This window comes from Leptonotus elevatus, chromosome 1, assembly GCF_054856555.1.
Source record: "Leptonotus elevatus isolate MCC_2025b chromosome 1, RoL_Lele_1.0, whole genome shotgun sequence".
Classification (NCBI taxonomy): Eukaryota; Metazoa; Chordata; class Actinopteri; order Syngnathiformes; family Syngnathidae; genus Leptonotus; species Leptonotus elevatus.
In genome coordinates this window covers 52,321,912-52,340,313 of record NC_141239.1, presented here as the reverse complement: position 1 = coordinate 52,340,313, position 18,402 = coordinate 52,321,912, and the positions used below count along the sequence as shown (strand labels likewise).

The window sequence follows — 18,402 nt, the reverse complement described above, 5'->3', positions numbered from 1 at the left end:
TGAGACTGATAAATCAATATTTATACCGTTGTACATAGTGTTGGAAAAAATCTACGTGAACGCAATAATACAGTATATGATTTTAGACACCTAAGGGAACAGTCAATCCAGCCTCTGTTGTTTCCAGACGGAAAGACTTTGCAAACGTACCGAGTGTGCGCCTTGAGAGGAAAAGCAGAAATAGTGGTACGCGGTTTTCAGCTGACTTGGCTCGTAGTGAAAAGGGAATGTTGGATTGCTCGTAAATATTGATGGGATCTGACATAAAACTGCTCACAGCTCACTGATCATTAGCCAGACAAAAAACCGACACGTCATTTCTGTGAAAATGCCCCGCAGAAAGGTAAGATATAGCTTTTATTTTGATCCAAAACAGCATCTAGAACAGACTGCAAGCTGGCGTCCATAACGTCATCGATTACGTTATCCAATTTAGGATTTAAATTGGTGATGTGCATATTAACCGGCAACATTAAACAACAAACACTTAGCAGCTGTTAATGTGCTTTGGTTACACTTTTAGATATGATTGTTGGTTAATTCATAGGAGCGTGTCGACTTTGCTCACCGCCTTAGCAAATGTGTATTTCCTGGTTGCTTTAAATGTGTGCTTAAGTGGCCTATTATCTACCCGATTTGCGGAGAGTACGTTGATGCTAACCACTGCCGCAGCAAATACGACAACTTCACATTTGGTCGGAAGGAACAGGCTGTTTTTTCGGTTTGAGGATGGTGCGACGAGTCCGTACCAAAACAACGCAGTGGTTGGTCCGAATCCGAAATAGCGTTGCGCTCATTGGTCTGGCTTTTTAGACCTCCGCCTCTTCTCTTTCCTCGTTGGTTGTATGCAAATGAAGTGCTGGGCTTCTTGTTATGGAGTGTCAAAAAATGTGCGTCAAAAGCGCTTTCGTATTGAGTGACGTTTCCTGGGTAATCAGTTTATGAACATGTGATTTTTAGTACATAATCATTTTAATCATGCTTTGAATCAGGAACCAACCGCTTACATTATTAGGTATTCCAATCAAATGAAAGCTGTATAAAAATGCTGGGTTTGGTTAAAACTGTCAAATAAGTATTCATGTAATCATATATATAATATACACAATAATGGATAAGCTGTTCAATGGTGGATGGATGGATGGACTGACATTTTGCTTATTTTTTAGAGTGAATTGAACCTAGGTAACATTATGTTAATACATTGATCCCTTTCCCCACCCCAATCTTGTGTTTCGTTTGAGCGACACTTCTCCATTATAGCGTAACCTAATTTACATGAATAGTCAATTTCGGCAACTTGCATTTTCAGTATATTATGTTTGTTTGAAAATAGTTATGCATGTTATTAGCATCACTCCTTTCATCTGACTTGTGCTGTTTATTGTCCGTCGTAGGGACTATAGGTTAATGTGATTATTTATTAATAAGTTTATCATGTGGAGATGTGGAGGATATGATGTTACTTTCCCCGGATGTGATCTTCCTTGGATTATCCAATGGTAAAACTAATAATAATCATTATCAATAAAACACGCTGAAGTCTGCCTTTAATGACTTTTTTCATATTTTAAGCTGTTTGTTTGTTTATTTGTGCAGAGGACCACAGGCAGCAGCTCGGAGGGGACAGAGGACTCGGATTTCTCCGCCGACCTTGAGCCGGCTGAAGCGGTCGGGATCGTGCAACGACGTAATAGCACGCGCCTGACTCGCACGTCCCTTCGTCTCAGCCGAAGCACACAAGGTAAATTGTTTGCAAGAAATGTTTACTGTCTGTACACACATTGTCTGACTTGGACATATTAAATGTGTGGTGAGCAATACAATAAATGTAGATGCATAAATACTAGAGGTGGCAGAAATAGGCTATTCACAATAGCCGCTTTTCCGTTAGCCCCGCATGGTACCACACTGCACAGAACGACACTACACGGCCTCCATTGCAACAAGCCATGCCATTCCATTACAACAAGCGCGTGGCGGGATCATTTGAACTTTCCAAGCTTGCACACTCGCTCTGTGTGTGGCTCTGCCAAAACATTTCACGAGTGGCAAGTTGAGCGTTGAACCATATTTACAATTTCATATGGACCATCATGGATGAAATATTTCGATCTTGATTTCACGACCGACTCGCAAAGCTCGCCGCCAGCGCTCATTCATTCTGAATGGATAGCTCAGCCTCATTCATTTAACTGGCCGCCTCAACGGCTCGTCCGGCGTCTGAAGCCTTCCGGCGGTCACCAAACCCATCAACCCTGAGGTAACGACCAATCACCTTTTTTCTGAAGTTGAGCCGTGATTGGTTGTTACCTGAGACCTGAGCAACTGTGATGTCATTTTCGACAACTAGTGGCAAAATGGCAGCCCCCCTGAGATGGATCTAAAAAATGACTGGGTTTTGCTGCTTAACTCATATTCCACTAACACAATATTAACCAGAACGCCATATGTAGACTAGTGGGGGCACATACCATATATTATTGTAAAGGTTATCCTATCTGACTTTTGGTGAGATGTGGGTTACACCATGGACTGGTTGCCAGCCAATTGCAGTGTTTTAAATTTATGGCAAAAAGGTTTTTCATACAAATACTGTATTAACTGCAATTAACAGTATTATTATACAGTTAGTGGTCGATTAGTGATAGACTACGGCACTTGCCAATTTATGTACAAATTAGGTTTGCGTCATAGTCACAGGAACGGAACTGTGCCGTAAACCGATGATGGCCCTATATCTATAACAATAACAATATTTTCACATTGACATAAGCGTTTGATAATTACCTAATATAATAATTGTAACTAATTGATAATTAAATTTAATTGATAACTAATGTATTTTTTTAAATGCTTTGTTTAGATCATTGTAGTTTATGGCTGTTTTATTTTTAGTCTTTTAGAAGTTTGTACTTGCACGTACTGTACTAGTCAGACATGTCCCACACCAATCAGGAGCTCCTCCACCTAGCCTCCTCCCTCTACAGACATACTCCCAACCTTCTAGTGAGCTCTTTTCAGCATTCACTGCCAGAATGTAGCGGATTTACTGCACAGAAAGAAAGGCTGACACTGTTTCCCCTATTTTTGTTGCTCCATTCCTTGTTCTAAAAGCCTAATCTCAGTGCAGAGTGCAGTGCAGTGCAATTTATTTCAAGAAGTGGTAGATTTGAATAATTTTGTAACTGCTTTGGTTGGAAATGGATGATGATATAAAATATTCTCAATTTCCATGTTTTGTATGAACAGTGATTCAGAAGTGATTGTAAAGCTAAGTACTGTAAGTGCTTATTGATTAGAAGCTGGAATTACTTCACTCAACAAAAATAGTTTAAATAGATTATGATATCGTTCTCAAATCTTAAACTCAGTTTCAGAGTGGCAATATCTTTATTACTGTGGTTCTACTTTGCACTATTGTGGACTAAGAGTACTGCTTCTTCCTGATGTCTCTAATGTCAATAATGAAACATTGCCATCTTTCAATAGACTTTCTTTGAGGATGATTATGTAAATTGACTTGTGAGTGTATATTTAAAACGTTCTGATGATTGAGGTGCCAAAAACATGTATACTCTTCTCTCTTCCAGAAAACTCCAGCACAGCACGAAGCAGTTCTGCTGCAGCAGTGGAGAAAGCAGCCTCTGCGTTTTCCTCAAGACGCAGGAGCACTCGTAGCCAACAGGGGGCGACAAACACCACAGCCAAAAAATACCCATTACGGCAGGGCCGGTTATCCGGTTCAGATACGGAGGGTGAGTGTAAAAATAAAACTGGCTGGCCTTTATTTGTTACATATTTATTCTTTTATTTAAATGTGTTACTTGTCAAAGACACAAAACATATGTTATTGGTAAAGATGAAGGTAGAATAGTCTGAGGGACAAAAGAAGATGAGGAATAATGTAGTGATGAGTAGTCATTTTTAAGGCAATGGAAGTTTGAAAATGAGAACATAGCATCCATTTTAAAGAAAAGACTATCGACAAGAGAAATTGAAAATGAGGAGTAATGACTGAATGGGGAGGAAAAGCACCAAGCATTACTTGTAGCATGCTGTGAGTTTAGCCAGTAATCACAGCGTGTTCCTGACTTTAAAAAAAAAGACAAAATAGTACAAATTTCTGTTTTGTCACTGTGAAACTGAATTCAAAATGTTATTTACTTGTTAATTTAGAATTGTGGAAAAGGATGATGACATCATTTGCAATTACAACATATCAAAAATGTAATCACAGTATGTAATATTGTTGTAACATAATTCTTGTTGACACTTGCAATTTAATCAGTAGGTTTTACACTTTAGTCCAGAAGTATTTGGCCAAATTTGAGTGATTTTGCCTCTGTACAACACCACAATGGATTTGATATTTGCCTGTCCAGAATACTTTTCAGCCTCTGAAATCTGACATATTCTACATAATATGGCTCTGGTTCCTTAACAGTAAATGCCATATTTCTGTGAAACCTCTGTGAAATTTGCAAATCCATACATTTTTATTTATTTCAAATCCATTTTGTTGTTGTAGCAATGCAAAATTATTAAAACAGTTTCTGTAGAAATACTTAAATGACATAGATTCGTATGTGGCACTGGCAATGTTATAAGTTCCACAGAACAAAATAAAAATATTATAAAATACAGCGCATTTTTGGACCACCTGTTGCCAAGCAGAGTTGATAGAGCTTAATCAAGTGCCTCACTGGCATTTTAACTAAACATCCTAACATGAACAACTCCAGAGGGAGTTTTCAAACTCCTGTGTTCCACAGCAAAACTCTTTCATCATAAAAAATAAAATAAAATAAAAAGGCACACAGAGCCACAATTTTGCATTAACATTCAGCTAAACAGAAGTAATAAATAAGTGCCCATTTGGCCATTGGGAAAATTGCCATGTCAGCTATTCAAATAGAGAAAATGACTCTCCAAAACCAGAACTGTATTGATTATGAGACATGTCTAATTTAACACTATTAACCACCCTAATTGAAACATTGAAACATATTCAATATAAAAAAAAAAAAATCCCAGAAAAATAAGCGCCACCAGCTTTTAAAGGGGAAGTCAACCCCCCCCCCCCCCCACACACACATTTTATTTACAGTAAATGTACCCCACTAGTCTAAGCACGGAATTCTGATTAATGTTGCATTTAGAGCTTAACTTGCAAACAGGAGAGCCGTGATAGGTCGTTACCTGAGCCCTTAGCAACTATGATGTAATTTTAAGTTGACAGCAAGTGTCAAAATGGCCACCCACTGAGATGTATTTAAAATGGGTGGTATTTGCTGCTTAAATCATATTCTACAAACACAATATTAATCAGAATGCCCTATTTATACTAGTGAAGATTCATAGTACATATTATTATTGTAAAGAATATTTTTGGGTGGACTTCCACTTTAAAGAAACCTATTTGAAATAACAATGGAAAGTGCCACCCTGACTTCTTATTTCAGTAAAATGACTTTCTACAGAAGGTATAATATACTGTATCTTTTAGCACTGGAGGTTTCTAGTTCCATCTTTAAAAAAATATATGTGACTAGAGAGGTAGGTGAGAACAAGGACCACAGTGTGTTCTTTCATTTGCTGGCCAAGGTCGCAGATCTCTGCACCTCATGGGCACTCACATCGGTCTTGACTTTAGGATTCCACTGCAAGGTCTCAGAAGGTGCTAAGTACATCCTTATGCAGGGTGCCAGTGAATTGTTAGCTTGTTAGACCTTGGAATTAAAGTATTTAAAAAAAATAATTATAAAGAAGAAAGGAAAATAATTACACCAGGAAAACATACAATGAAGTTGAGTGTTATTGTAACAACATGGGAGGCTAAAGACATCCACAGTCTGCACTTCTGGTCTTCTCTTAAATAAGATGTTTCCTCATTAAGGCCAACAAAATTATGCATCACATTTTTTAAATCATAATTTAGATAAAGACAAATATTTTTCATTCTCATTTTAATCATGCTCAATGTTGCTTGTTTTTGTTTAACATTCCCAATGTGAAATAAAAGTCCAGCTTTATTTAAATTTGTTGTATTTTATTTATTTGTATGTGTTTTTAAATTATTAGTCGATCTCTGATTCTAACATAGAAGGGATTAAGTTAGAGCCAGGCAAGTTCGGTCCTAGAGATTATTTGTTATATTTTTATATTATAACTTTTGAGCTAATGATTTGAAACACCTGGGTTGGAGGCAGGAGACACCAAAAACATGCAGGACTGCGGCTCTCTAGGACCGAACTTGCCTATTGGCTTGTGTGAAGTCGCCTATTACCTAATCTCCCCCATTATTTGCTGGGGGGCTCGAATATTGGCCGCCTGTTGTGTCATCTTGGTGCCAAGGAATGAACTGAGGAGTTCCTTTCAGACAAAAATAGTGCTTTGCTGCTGTTTTGTCTACAGACAATTGGGGTTGGGGGTGTACTCGCAGATTTTTCCTATCCAAGGCTGTGCTCAGTCCTAGTTGGCCGCCAAAAGTACCGTCACATGCAGTAACCATTTTGATTTGCCTTCATTGGCTCTGTAGGCATAAAGCAGGCAGCAGGCCACGACGAGACCCCTCCCCGCACGCCGACCGGCAACGCTCCGTCTTCAGAGTCAGATGTTGAGACATCCAGCCCTGGGAATGACCTGGTGTCTTCCAGCAATGATGTCGTCGTTTCTCAAGAGGAGGATGAGAGACTGGCAAAAGAGCTTTCGCTCAAAGAAGCCGCCGCTCACGACCTTTCCCACAGGCCCAAACGACGGCGCTTTCACGAGAGCTACAACTTCAACATGAAGTGTCCCACGCCTGGATGCAATTCGCTAGGTAACGCGTTGCTAATTTGAATGTCCAAATGTCCAATGATAAGGTGTTTTACATCCTTCTCTGACCTCTCGTAGGTCACCTGACTGGGAGACATGAGAGACACTTCTCCATATCAGGGTGTCCTCTATACCACAATCTGTCAGCTGATGAATGCAAGGTATTAACACACATACAGTATACACACGCACACACAAACTGATGCATGACCAAGAGTGTGAAGCTCTGCTGGTACAACGACCATTTTGTTACATTTTTCTGACAACTGGCTAAGTCAGTAAGGTTCTTTTTTCCCCCCTCCATCGGACAACGTCTTGTTGAATTATGTCGTTTTTCCACTGCACAGCAATGTATTAGCTTTGTTAAGCTCGGCTCAGCTCTGCTTACCTTTACACACTGTTTTGTTGAGGTTACTTTTTCACATTAACTCATTCACTGCCATTGATGGCTATAAACGTCAAAAATTCATTAAAACTATTTCTATTAGTTTAACATTTTTTTCCACTTTTGTTAACAAGAGTATAAAAACCTAGAATTTGTTTTATTGTACATTTAGAACAGATATAAAATTTGTGATTAATCATTACTTAACTAGTTAAGTCATGTGATTAATTATAATTTAAAAAATAATAATTTCTCATCGCCCCTAATTTTTATTTTTTAATTTAATTTTATTTTTTTATGATTTTATAGCAGTGAATGAGTTAAAATTATAACACAAGAAACTGCAAAAAACAAGGACGCACTAACACACCAATTGGAATGAGACAAAAAAATGATGTAGGATAAGAAGGGTCTATGTAGCCTAATGTTGCATAGTCAACAAGCCGACTAAGTCAGGTCTGCTCCCAGTACATTGTCATGGGCTTTACATGAGATTAAAAATCAATAGGTATGGATCATTTAGCATAAACTGCACACCTTTCCTTTTAGTGACTATTGGAGTCTGTTGGGTCTTTTTGAAAAATGACAACATTAAAACCCATCACTTCCTTTTTTACCACATCCCCATGGTGAGTAAATTAAACCCATGTTGGAATGAGTAAAAAAAAATAATAAAAAAAAAGCATTGAGAGAGCTCTTTTGAATGATAACGGAAGAAGACTTAATTATGTCAACAAATTAGCAATGACTGCCTTACTACATGCTAACAAGTTCAAAACTAAAACTGTAGCATCACGCTAAAAGAGAACATTGCCATTAATAACCACGCAGCTGAAATTAGCCACTCGGGAACATGTCACAGTGGAAGAAGGAAGGACCCAACAGGGTCACATTGAAATTGTCAAGTTGCAAAGCCCTCTGGAACACACAAGAAGAAGCGCAAGGTTTTGTGCTGCAGGGCCGACTGTCAGTTGCTGTCATCACACCGTGTTGATGTTTTGTCAGGGCAAGGTGTCAGCTCGCGAGAAACAGGCCGATGAAAGGACGCTGTCTCACCGTCATGACGAGAATAGGCATTCTGTGAGAAGCCAGGTAAGGTCTTGTTTCACTGCTAATAGGTATAAACGTAATCCACTGGTCCATCGGTCACATTCATTTTTGTCTCCTGTGCGAGGCAAGACAATGAGATGTGAAATGAGCAAGCATTAAATAATCAGGAAGTTGTGAATTTAATATAGGCTAGAGATAATATGGAGCATTACAGTTATTGTGTATTCCACTGGACTTTACGGTATACCCAGAAGCAGCTGCTCATACTCAACCAGGAGAAATCTCATCAAATCTATAGTTGAATTTTTTCAATGTTTTTCCTTCCTGAGGCAAGAGCAGACATTAAGTTGTCCTGTCAGTGACGTTGCAATTGAGCAGTGATAAACTAGTGAACTGGGCTGCTCACGTCATCAGATATTTAGGAAAGTACAGTTTCATTTTGTGGTGTAATATAGATGACAAGTGTAGTAATTATTATATATTTTTTTTTCTTCCTGAGCTCCCACTACAGCAGTGGTTCTTAACCTGGCTTCGGTCAAACCGTAGGGGTTCGGTGAGTCAGTCTCAGGGGTTTGGTGGAGGTCATGACACACACCCAACTCAAATGATTCGTCATGATACGCCCCGCTTGGCCATCATTGGCTGCATGTGATCATGCTACATTGTTTGGCTTATGCGGTCAGTAGTTGACTTGTGGCTGATGTGATGGTATTATTGTAATCCCTTCATCCTAATTCATGTCAAGCAAAAAAAGAAACTGGTCAGACAAATATGTGCAATTGAATTCACATGTATAACAGAACGTAGGGTGTTCCACAGAGTTCAATTCTGGGGCCACTACTGTTTTCATTGTGTCTGTTGCCCCTGGGTTCTATCTCTAACTCATTTGCTTCAAAAAACCTGTTAAAAACGTTCTATTTTAATGAGTGCCATGATCCCAAAAACGCATGTATACGTTTTTTATGTTGTTGTTTTTTATGCTAGAGATACAGAAGGCTTTGATGCAGCCTCTAACCTTACAAAAAATGGCCAGCAGGTGGCAGCAGAGTATAAGAGATCAATCAGGGCCATGTTGAAACAAGCTCTTTTTGCCAGTGTTTTCAACAGGTTTGTGAATAATGATGAAACTTAGCTATATTCTAATGCTAATTGTTGCAAAATGGAAAAGGATACAAATATGCTTTTTTTTCCTGAGGAAAGAAAATATTCTAATCTTTCTTTTGGTACGTTCCATGTTTTTATAGCAATAGAACACAATATTCTGTGGGCCTTGCAAGAAGTGAAGCAAAGGGGATTGCTTCGGTGAAAATGGCTGGGAGTGAATGAGTAAAAAAAACAAAACTGCTGGGGTTATTTTAAAAAGTGCTCGATAAATATAGAGTTAAGTTGAGTGATAGGAATCAGCATGGTTTGCAATGCCAAGTTGAGCAATTCTTGTCCAGCGCAACTAGCTATCTAGCAAAACTAAAGGAACACTTTTTTAACATACATGGAGATGAAGAATACGAACATAACATTTTCTGACTTCAATATGAAGAGCCAGATTCGAAGAAAAGGTTACTACCCTTTATCTGTCTTGAATTTGAAAAAAAAAATCGTATTTTTCATTAAAGAAGGGTTTGATGAATACGCATAGGAAACTGGTCCTGGTGGGGTTCATTACCTCCAACAAGATTAAGAACCACTCCTCTACAGTCAACCTTTATTGCCTAAAAAAACATAAAGGTCATAGTTAGAACTTAGTGTTTGGACCTTGGTTTTCAGGCAGCATATTGTGATTTTTAGCCAATTACACTTTTGATATAACTTCATCCTTTGATGACAGATGCAAAATGGGTAGGCACTCCAGAGACCCAACGATCTGTATACAAGCAAAATTTATTTTTTCATAATGGTAGCATGGTATTAAACTGAGTGAGATGAGTGATTACAATAGAAGAGTGGAAGAGGCTGAGTGAGTTTGTTTTGGATCGGAATACTGCTTTTCTATGTTTACTTCTGATCTGAAATGGTCTCGCTATAGTATCCCACTCCTGCAGCGGTTGCTGCCTCCCATATGTGATATGTGAAGAATGTGAGACTACCAGGCAAGTGTGAGTTTGTCCTAACTGTAAGCGATGTGTCAGACCCCAACAGAACGTCAGCTGCGCTACAAGGAGAAGGTGACTGAGCTGAGGAAGAAAAGGAACACTGGCCTCAATAATGAGGAGAAGGACAAGTGCATGGTGTGTGGATGAGAAGTTTGCCTTCGCCCATTTGAACATCGAAGCATGTTTGTGATTATCCTCTAATTAGTTTGCCTTCACTGCTAGGATCACCGTCAGAGCCACGGGATGAGTCGGGAGCCCCTGCTGGAGAACATCACCAGTGACTATGACCTGGACTTGTTCAGGAAAGCGCAGGCACGTGCCTCGGAGGACCTTGTAAGAGAGAAAACTCATCATCACCCTCCTCTTTGTGTCTGTTATTTGCCTCCTCCTCCTCCTCGTCCGCCCCTTCTTCCTCTTCTTCTCTCTTCCAGTCCGCACACCCTCCACTGCAGCCTCAGGAGGAGTCTGAAATATACTTGGTAGATGGAACAATCCCTTTCAGTTATTCTGTGTCTGTTGTTTCTCCCTCTGTTCCGTTCCATCGAGACCCATTCACAAGTCACGTTATTTTGTTTTGACCCTTAAACGAGTCCCCATTTCCGAAGGTAAACAGACATTAAATGTCTCGATTGGGGCCTTACTGGACAGCTTCGAGTGTTGTGTCATTATGATAATAGCTTTAATCAGCGTTTCATTCATGTTGCGTAATCGAATCCAGCACATAGGTGCTACCTATCTTATTAAAAATATTACAAATATTGCAGCAGACCGTGGATCTTTTTTGACTCATTGTAATAATTTAGTTTCATGATTTCACTTTATGCTAGTAGCAAACGAAGCCCTGATAGACTAGACCAGTAGTCACCAACCTTTTGGAACCTGACAGCTACTTCTTGCGTACTGATTACATAATGTGAAGGGCTTCCAGTCTGTTACACGCTTCTAATTATATTAGATATGGTTGAGTACCGATACCACGTATCAGTATCGGGCCAATACATGGCTTTATGTCAATGTATCGGTACTTAAAAAATATATAAATAATGCTATATTGGGATGTATAGGTCTTTCTTTAAAATTTTGGGGGGAGTGGGGAATGTCATGTACTAGTGGTATTGGTATAGGTGACTAGACTAGACTACAGTAAATTTTGGACTAAAAGGCACACCTGAATATACACAGATCATGTTTAATTATTATTTCTCACAATAATTGTCAACAATTATTTAACAAGGTATGAAATGTAAATATCAATATGCAACACTTAATTTCAATAAATCTCACTTCTGCAACATTCCAAGGAAATTACAATGGCCGGTCACTGGCAAGCTATTTTAAAAGCAAGCCCATGGGCTACTCATGAACTTTGGGGTCAACCACCAAGTTGGTGACCACTGGAATAGACCCTTGAAATATTGGGATATTTGTTTAACTGTGCTCTATAGTCTTCCTTCTCTCACTACAAACAGTTTCATTTGTTAATATAGCTAAGTGGAAATATGAAAGAAAATCTGTATTATTTTTCAACTGAAAGGCAGCTCATTAAACTATTAACTATCTAGAAAACACACGAAACCAACAGTTGTTGTGACTTTCAGGTTTTCTCATATAGCGCAGACAATTCCAGCAGACAGTTTTTTAAAAGTACAGTGGTGTGTGTGTATTTTAAAAAGTGTTCTCATCTACATCATTTTTCATTGTGCTGCTGTGCTGGGTGTTTTTTTTATGCCTGAACTTCTCATCTTCCCTGGTTAACAGAGCTCTTTTCCATTATCTCTTTTCTTCTCCCTCTTTTGTCACGGCAACCTATTTCCCTGTTCTCTCCTCCTATCATTTCCTTTCACTACCCATCTTCATCGTCACCCTCTTACCCTGGTCATTACAGGAGAAGCTCCGTCTGGCTGGCCAGGTGTCGGAGGGGAGCAACATGATTAAAATCATTGTGTTCGGACGCTACGAACTGGACACGTGGTACCACTCACCGTACCCGGAGGAATACGCCCGCTTGGGGAGGCTGTACATGTGCGAATTCTGCCTTAAGTATATGAAGAGTCAGACCATCTTGCGCAGACATATGGTAAGGCTGGTTTTTAAATCCAGATTTGGATCAAACCTCATTTCGTAGGTCTTACAAAAAATGTCTTGAATTACATAGTTCCCACTAGCAAGCAGGTGTTTGGATGCCAATGTGTGACTCGCGGAACTGCTTACACTAAGCATAATAGGACAATATTAAGAGATCATTCTTATGAGCTAGGCCCCTTGATCCCCCCTAGAATACGCACATAATATGAGTGCTGTGTAAATCGCTACAACACTACAAGCTTGACATCATCAAAATACACTGATCAGTATTTACATGCAAATGGGTTCATGCCTTCTGATCATCTTAACCCTACAGCCAATCTATAATTTTATTTCTTGTTTTTTTTAGACTTTGGTTGTAAATTTGTGTTTGTGTGAAAGAAGAAAGACCAGACTATGATTGTTTACCTTTTTCACATTAGGCCAAATGTGTTTGGAAGCATCCTCCAGGTGATGAAATCTACCGAAAAGGCAATATTTCAGTTTTTGAGGTCGATGGCAAGAAGAATAAGGTATGAAAGGCTAACACAACCCCTCAAACGTTGCAGGAACCAAATCCTGTACACATCATCATATTTCTATTTTTACGTGTGCATTTTGTAAGGTTATTTGGAACAATTTATTTCAAACGTGTAAAAAAATAAATAAATAAATACATCAAATAAGCATACCACAGTTAAGACATAAAAACTACTGGTGATTAGGAATCAGTGAAAAAAGAACACATGTAATGGTTCAATTTACAAAGCTTAACAAATTTATTAGACCACCAACTGCATTGACAATTAACAAATGGATGTTTTTAACCTAGCGCCCTCCAATTGGGTCCTCTCAGACTTTCAAGAAGAAATTATATATAATACCCAAAAGCCTGAAAAAAAAAGGGTTAAGGGTTAACCCCTGAAAAATAGCCTAAGGCTTAAAGAGCTACGTTTTTGTCATACCTATATCAAGGTTCTCAATTTTCAATGCTAAAATATAATTATTGTAAACGCAATTTTTTAAATGTTGAATTTGACAAAAAATAACTTGTTATGATGATGATGATGATAAATAGTAGTAGTAGTATTGTCTTACATGTTATGAATTTATCAAAATGTGCTCAATAACGTTTAAAATATTATTTATTTACGTAATGCAATATTAATCTTAATCATTAATTCTTAATTATAGTGGGGTAAATTGATTTTATAACACTGTTTTTCCGGCAGATTTTCTGTCAGAACCTGTGTCTGCTGGCCAAACTCTTTCTAGACCACAAGACTTTGTATTATGATGTTGAACCTTTCCTCTTCTACGTGATGACTGACGTTGACAACACGGGGTGCCATCTTGTGGGATATTTCTCCAAGGTAAAGTCCTTTCCTTTCACCATTTTGGGTTTAAATTTAGTTTGTTGTTCTTTGTTGTGGGACTCCTCTATAGTTACATTACATTAATGTGGGTGAAATATTTTGAAGCTAACCAAGCCAACAAATACACACTAAAGCTAAGCCCACACAAGAGTTGTCCAGGCTGGTTCATTGTATTATTGCCACTAATGTTGGTAATCCCAATGACAGAGACACTAATCGATCACAAAAAATTGGTAAAATCCAGTGCACTTCTCATGTTTATCTCACCGTTATGTATTTTTGCTGTATTGATGTGTATATCTGTCTTTGTATAGGAAAAAAACTCGTTCCTAAACTACAATGTATCCTGCATCCTCACCATGCCACAGTACATGAGGCAGGGCTACGGCAAGATGCTTATAGACTTCAGTAAGTATAAACTCTTGTTTTGTGTGTGTGACTGGGTGCACGTGTGTCACTCTCAGATTCAGTAAACCACAAGAACACTAGATTCTAGCATGTTACACTCTTTTTTTTATATTTTATTTGTCCTTTCAGGTTACCTGTTGTCAAAAGTGGAGGAGAAAGTGGGCTCACCAGAGCGACCACTATCCGACCTGGGCCTTATCAGTTATCGCAGTTACTGGAAGGAGGTGCTGCTGCGGTACCTGAATAACTTTCAAGGGAAAGAGATTTCTATAAAAGGTCAGTACTGGATGGCATTTTCCAAACCAGTGAAACCATTCTGTAACATTAGAGGGGAAAAAAGATGGGTATAGTTGGTGGAAGTATGCAAAGTTACCACAAAAGTTGAGAATATTGTCTAGTAATTTTTTTTATTTTTTTAACATCCATCCACTGTATAAATCCATTTCAACTTAAACGCAGAAAATTGAATTTCGAATCGCTGCTGCCATGTTGCTGCCACCTGTTGCTGAAAAATGAAACTGCATTTTCCCTTCTTCACATACACGACACGCACATGATGTCACATCGGCACAACACACAAGTGAAAAAATGATGGCTGCAAATTCGCAAATACTGTTAGAGCTCCCTGGAGTCATTTAGGTTGTTCGCTGCTACCCATCGACATATTTTATCTTCATCAGTAGGTATGCGCTAAAAAGCTATGTTACACCCTTGTCTATTTATACAACCGACCGCACAGCAAGATATGACCATTTTAGAAGATAATGGATTCTACGCTGTACGAGTTTCAAGCGTGTCAATGTAGGCAAGTGGCTCGTCCAGCTTCCAGGAGAGGGCGTTCCTATCAGGGGTGTGACGTCACGTGCAAAAAGTCTATTGGCCAGAGGCTTCCAGGAGTTCTTATTTTAAACAGCTAATCTACGAATTAAAAAGTGTTTCGGTCACAAATGGTCAAATAAAAAGGCTATTGTAAAGATATTTTTGGGCAAATTGTTACAAAGTAACACTTTAATACAGCATTGCTTTTAGTTCTCAAGATAATGTCATCTTTATTTATACAGTATTTATAAGTAAATCTAATATACTATCAGTTATGACTGACCACTATGTCACTTGACATCTCACTGATTAAAAGTGATATAATAAGCATTTATGAGGCTGTATCTTTGTCAGGTGTCAGTATGTATGTATTATAAATGGTAAATGTACTCTCTACAAATGAAGTTTCACTGACTTGCTTTCATGAGGTAGTGATTTGTTGGAAAACTGTGAAAAGGTACATTTAGAGAAGTGATACCTGGGGTCTCCAGTGCTGCTCAGAAGCTTCTATATATCTGAGCTGGAATTCTGGTCTCTAAAAAAGACCATCACCCACTCAGCAGGACCAGGAAGTCCCTGCGTATCTGCATATGGCTTTAATGTAGTCAAGGTCTGCACTTTAACCCGGTAGTCATTCTGTTGTTTCAAATCCAACAGTCTTTGATTCTCAAAACACAAAATGTATGGACTGAAAAACAGTAAATACATTTTACCGGAAAAATTAACCCTGAACCAACAAGCTCACATGCACCGGCCTTTTTCTTGAAGTCACAGAAATCATTGTGTGAAGTATTGTTTTTGTTTTTACAAAACGATAGTCGGACACTGCTAAAATTAGCTCATCCATTTTGCTGAATAGCCCAGTGTGGCATGTCCTGCGTTCATTGGTTCAGCAATGAAACCTTCTCTGATTGGTTGACGCTCCGGCGACAGCCACAAAAGTTGAACATGTTTCAACTTTCTAGTAACAAACTCACCAAATAAGCCGGCCGGAGAGGAAACCCAGAAGCCAGGAGTGCACCCCCACCCCAACACGGCCTGCGCCTCAAGCCCAACGCAGCAGAACGGGGCACGGCAGGCCCACCAGGCACCCCACCGGCCCACAGCCCCTGCTACTACCACGAAAATTAAAAAATTTAGTATAAAAAAATTATCCAACCTTCATCATCTAGTCGACGCCGTCTCCTCTCACTCAAACCATCCATCCACGCTAAGTACATAAAAAAGCAGAAAAATCGGCAACCGCCACAAGTTTTTCCTCGTTGTTGTTGTGATTTTTGCGGCGCCGTGCTTGAGTGACGTCACAGAAACCGTTTTAAGGCGAAACTCGTGACTTGCGAGTCAGCCTTTTTAAATTCTTCATCTAAACGCCGTCTCCTCTCACTCAAACCATCCATCCATGCCAAGAACATAAAATAAAAAGCAGATAAAAACAGCAACCACCTAAAGTTTTTCTCTTTCCTCATTGTTGTGATTTTCGTCGCGCGGTGCTTGGGTGACGTCACGGGAGAAACCGTCGCACGGCGTTTACGTGTTGATCGAAACTTGTGACGTTGCGAAATGGATTTTACTCCGCAGTGGAGACACAGCCAGTGCAGTGCCCAAAATTCTCACATTTTGGGGGTGATGGATTAGAGTTCTCCAAGCAAGAATGTCAAAAAGTAAACTTGGATAGTTGGCATCCTCTGAGAAACGGATTTTGTGATTGTCATGAGTATTTATATTAATGAACCACAAATACACTCACATTACCTGAAGATGTTTTGGATATGAGACAACACATCATTGGACCACTTGGCTTCTATTGTGTGCCACGCCTGATGAAGTTCAGAGATTTTGGATGCTTTTATTTATATTGTTGAGAATTTGTATTTGGACGTGGCAACCATGATGCGGCTATTATGCAAACCTGAACACTTTTCTTTGTCTTCGGTGTCTACTAGTTTGATGTAATTAAAGTGCAAGGATGTATTATTGTCTTAAGAATCAAAACATTTAATCACAGGTACGTATTTATATAAATTTTTCACATGGTAGGGTAAAGTAAGATCTGAAAATGAGTTTTAAATTAGCCTTCAGGCTAATCACGCTCTAAATCAGGGGTGGGCACACTCGGTCCTTGAGGGCTGGAGTCCTGTAGGTTTTGGATGTTTCCCTTCTCCAACACAGCTGATATATGATCAGCTCATCAGCAAGCTCCGCATAAGCTTGGTAACGATCCTGTTGATTGGAATTAGCTGCCTTGCAGCAGGGAAACCTCCAAAACCTGCAGTACGCCGGCCCTTGAGGACTAAGTTTCCCCACCTCTGCTCTAAATGGTTACTGTTAGCTATAAACACTATAAAAAAAATACATCAAACTCTTTGTCTGATCCACAGTGCAAGACAGGCAGACTGTGGGTGTGTGTGTGTGTGTGGGGGGGGGGGGGATTTTAGCGACATTTATGAGGTCTGGGTTCAGTTTCGGTCCAGCCAACAGACAGTTGTGGGATGGACAGCCGTCCTCATGTGCAGAAGCACCCTAAAATAACTCTCAACTTGGTTGTTGCCTTGTCATCTCTGATCGCAGCACAGTAGGGTAAATATTGTGTGACATTTTTATTCTCAGTGAGTCTCTGTGGGTTTGCTCTCAGCGATGCCTTTACATATTGCTTATTGAATATAATGACCCATCACATTATTGTATTGAAAAGTGTCATCATCTTTCTTTTGAGACCTTCAAACCTTTTCTGTGCAACTCTTAGATTGTTTGGGAATTTGACTGAATTTTCTTGTCATGGTACGGTAATTTCTTTCAGGGTCTTTCCGCTTTGCTTGACATGGTTTCATGTCTTTATCCAAGGCACACAACAAACACATCCCCTTTTCTTTTTGTGGGCTTAGTGTAATGTCTATAAGGAATGTTAGTGCTACTGACGTGGAGCGCTTTAGCCGATGGTAGAAATGGCCTTTTGAATTTTCCACTTCCTATTTCTGGCTTATATTTGCACTTGTTAGATGCATGGGACTCTTTATTAAGAGTTCCTACTTCATGTCAAATGCATGGCACGCTCTCTGCCTTCAACTTGTCACTGTAGAAAGGTTATGCGTTCTGCAGCCGTCATTTCCTGCACCAAACCAATTTCACGCATATAAGTAACCCGTCTGTGTTATTTGTCCATTTTCTGGCTTTTTTATGTTTTTCTGTGTTTCATCAAAGAAAAAGCATTTGAAAAAAATACAATAGGGACCTGACATTTCACCAGGATTGTTAAAAAATGTAGATGTTCAAAATGGCGCCAGCTGCAATTTATAATTATTGCAAACAGGAGGGAGAGATTCACTCGAAATTCTTGTAATAATGCCCGATTTTGGCTCATTGACTCACATTATAAATCACAGTTTTTGATATG

At 39.2% G+C, this 18,402-nt stretch overlaps 1 protein-coding gene across 3 annotated transcripts in view; it reads left to right on the top strand.

Moving 5' to 3' along the window:
- The first annotated feature begins 154 nt into the window (after positions 1–154).
- The window catches only part of LOC147184585 (histone acetyltransferase KAT7-like), a 30,046-nt gene continuing 11,798 nt past the window's right edge, over positions 155–18,402 (top strand). The window contains exons 1-14 of one of the 3 annotated variants that reach the window (XM_086069106.1): positions 155–343; positions 1,600–1,744; positions 3,594–3,758; positions 6,542–6,823; positions 6,898–6,980; positions 8,210–8,296; positions 10,381–10,479; positions 10,567–10,677; positions 10,776–10,823; positions 12,230–12,421; positions 12,852–12,941; positions 13,641–13,781; positions 14,099–14,192; positions 14,322–14,468. In XM_086069106.1, the coding sequence (XP_085925232.1) occupies positions 329–343; positions 1,600–1,744; positions 3,594–3,758; positions 6,542–6,823; positions 6,898–6,980; positions 8,210–8,296; positions 10,381–10,479; positions 10,567–10,677; positions 10,776–10,823; positions 12,230–12,421; positions 12,852–12,941; positions 13,641–13,781; positions 14,099–14,192; positions 14,322–14,468 (1,699 nt within the window). In that variant the 5' untranslated portion in view covers positions 155–328. The remainder of the gene's footprint in view (positions 344–1,599; positions 1,745–3,593; positions 3,759–6,541; positions 6,824–6,897; positions 6,981–8,209; positions 8,297–10,380; positions 10,480–10,566; positions 10,678–10,775; positions 10,824–12,229; positions 12,422–12,851; positions 12,942–13,640; positions 13,782–14,098; positions 14,193–14,321; positions 14,469–18,402) is intronic. The other 2 variants (XM_086069123.1, XM_086069115.1) reach the window with 2 other exon arrangements.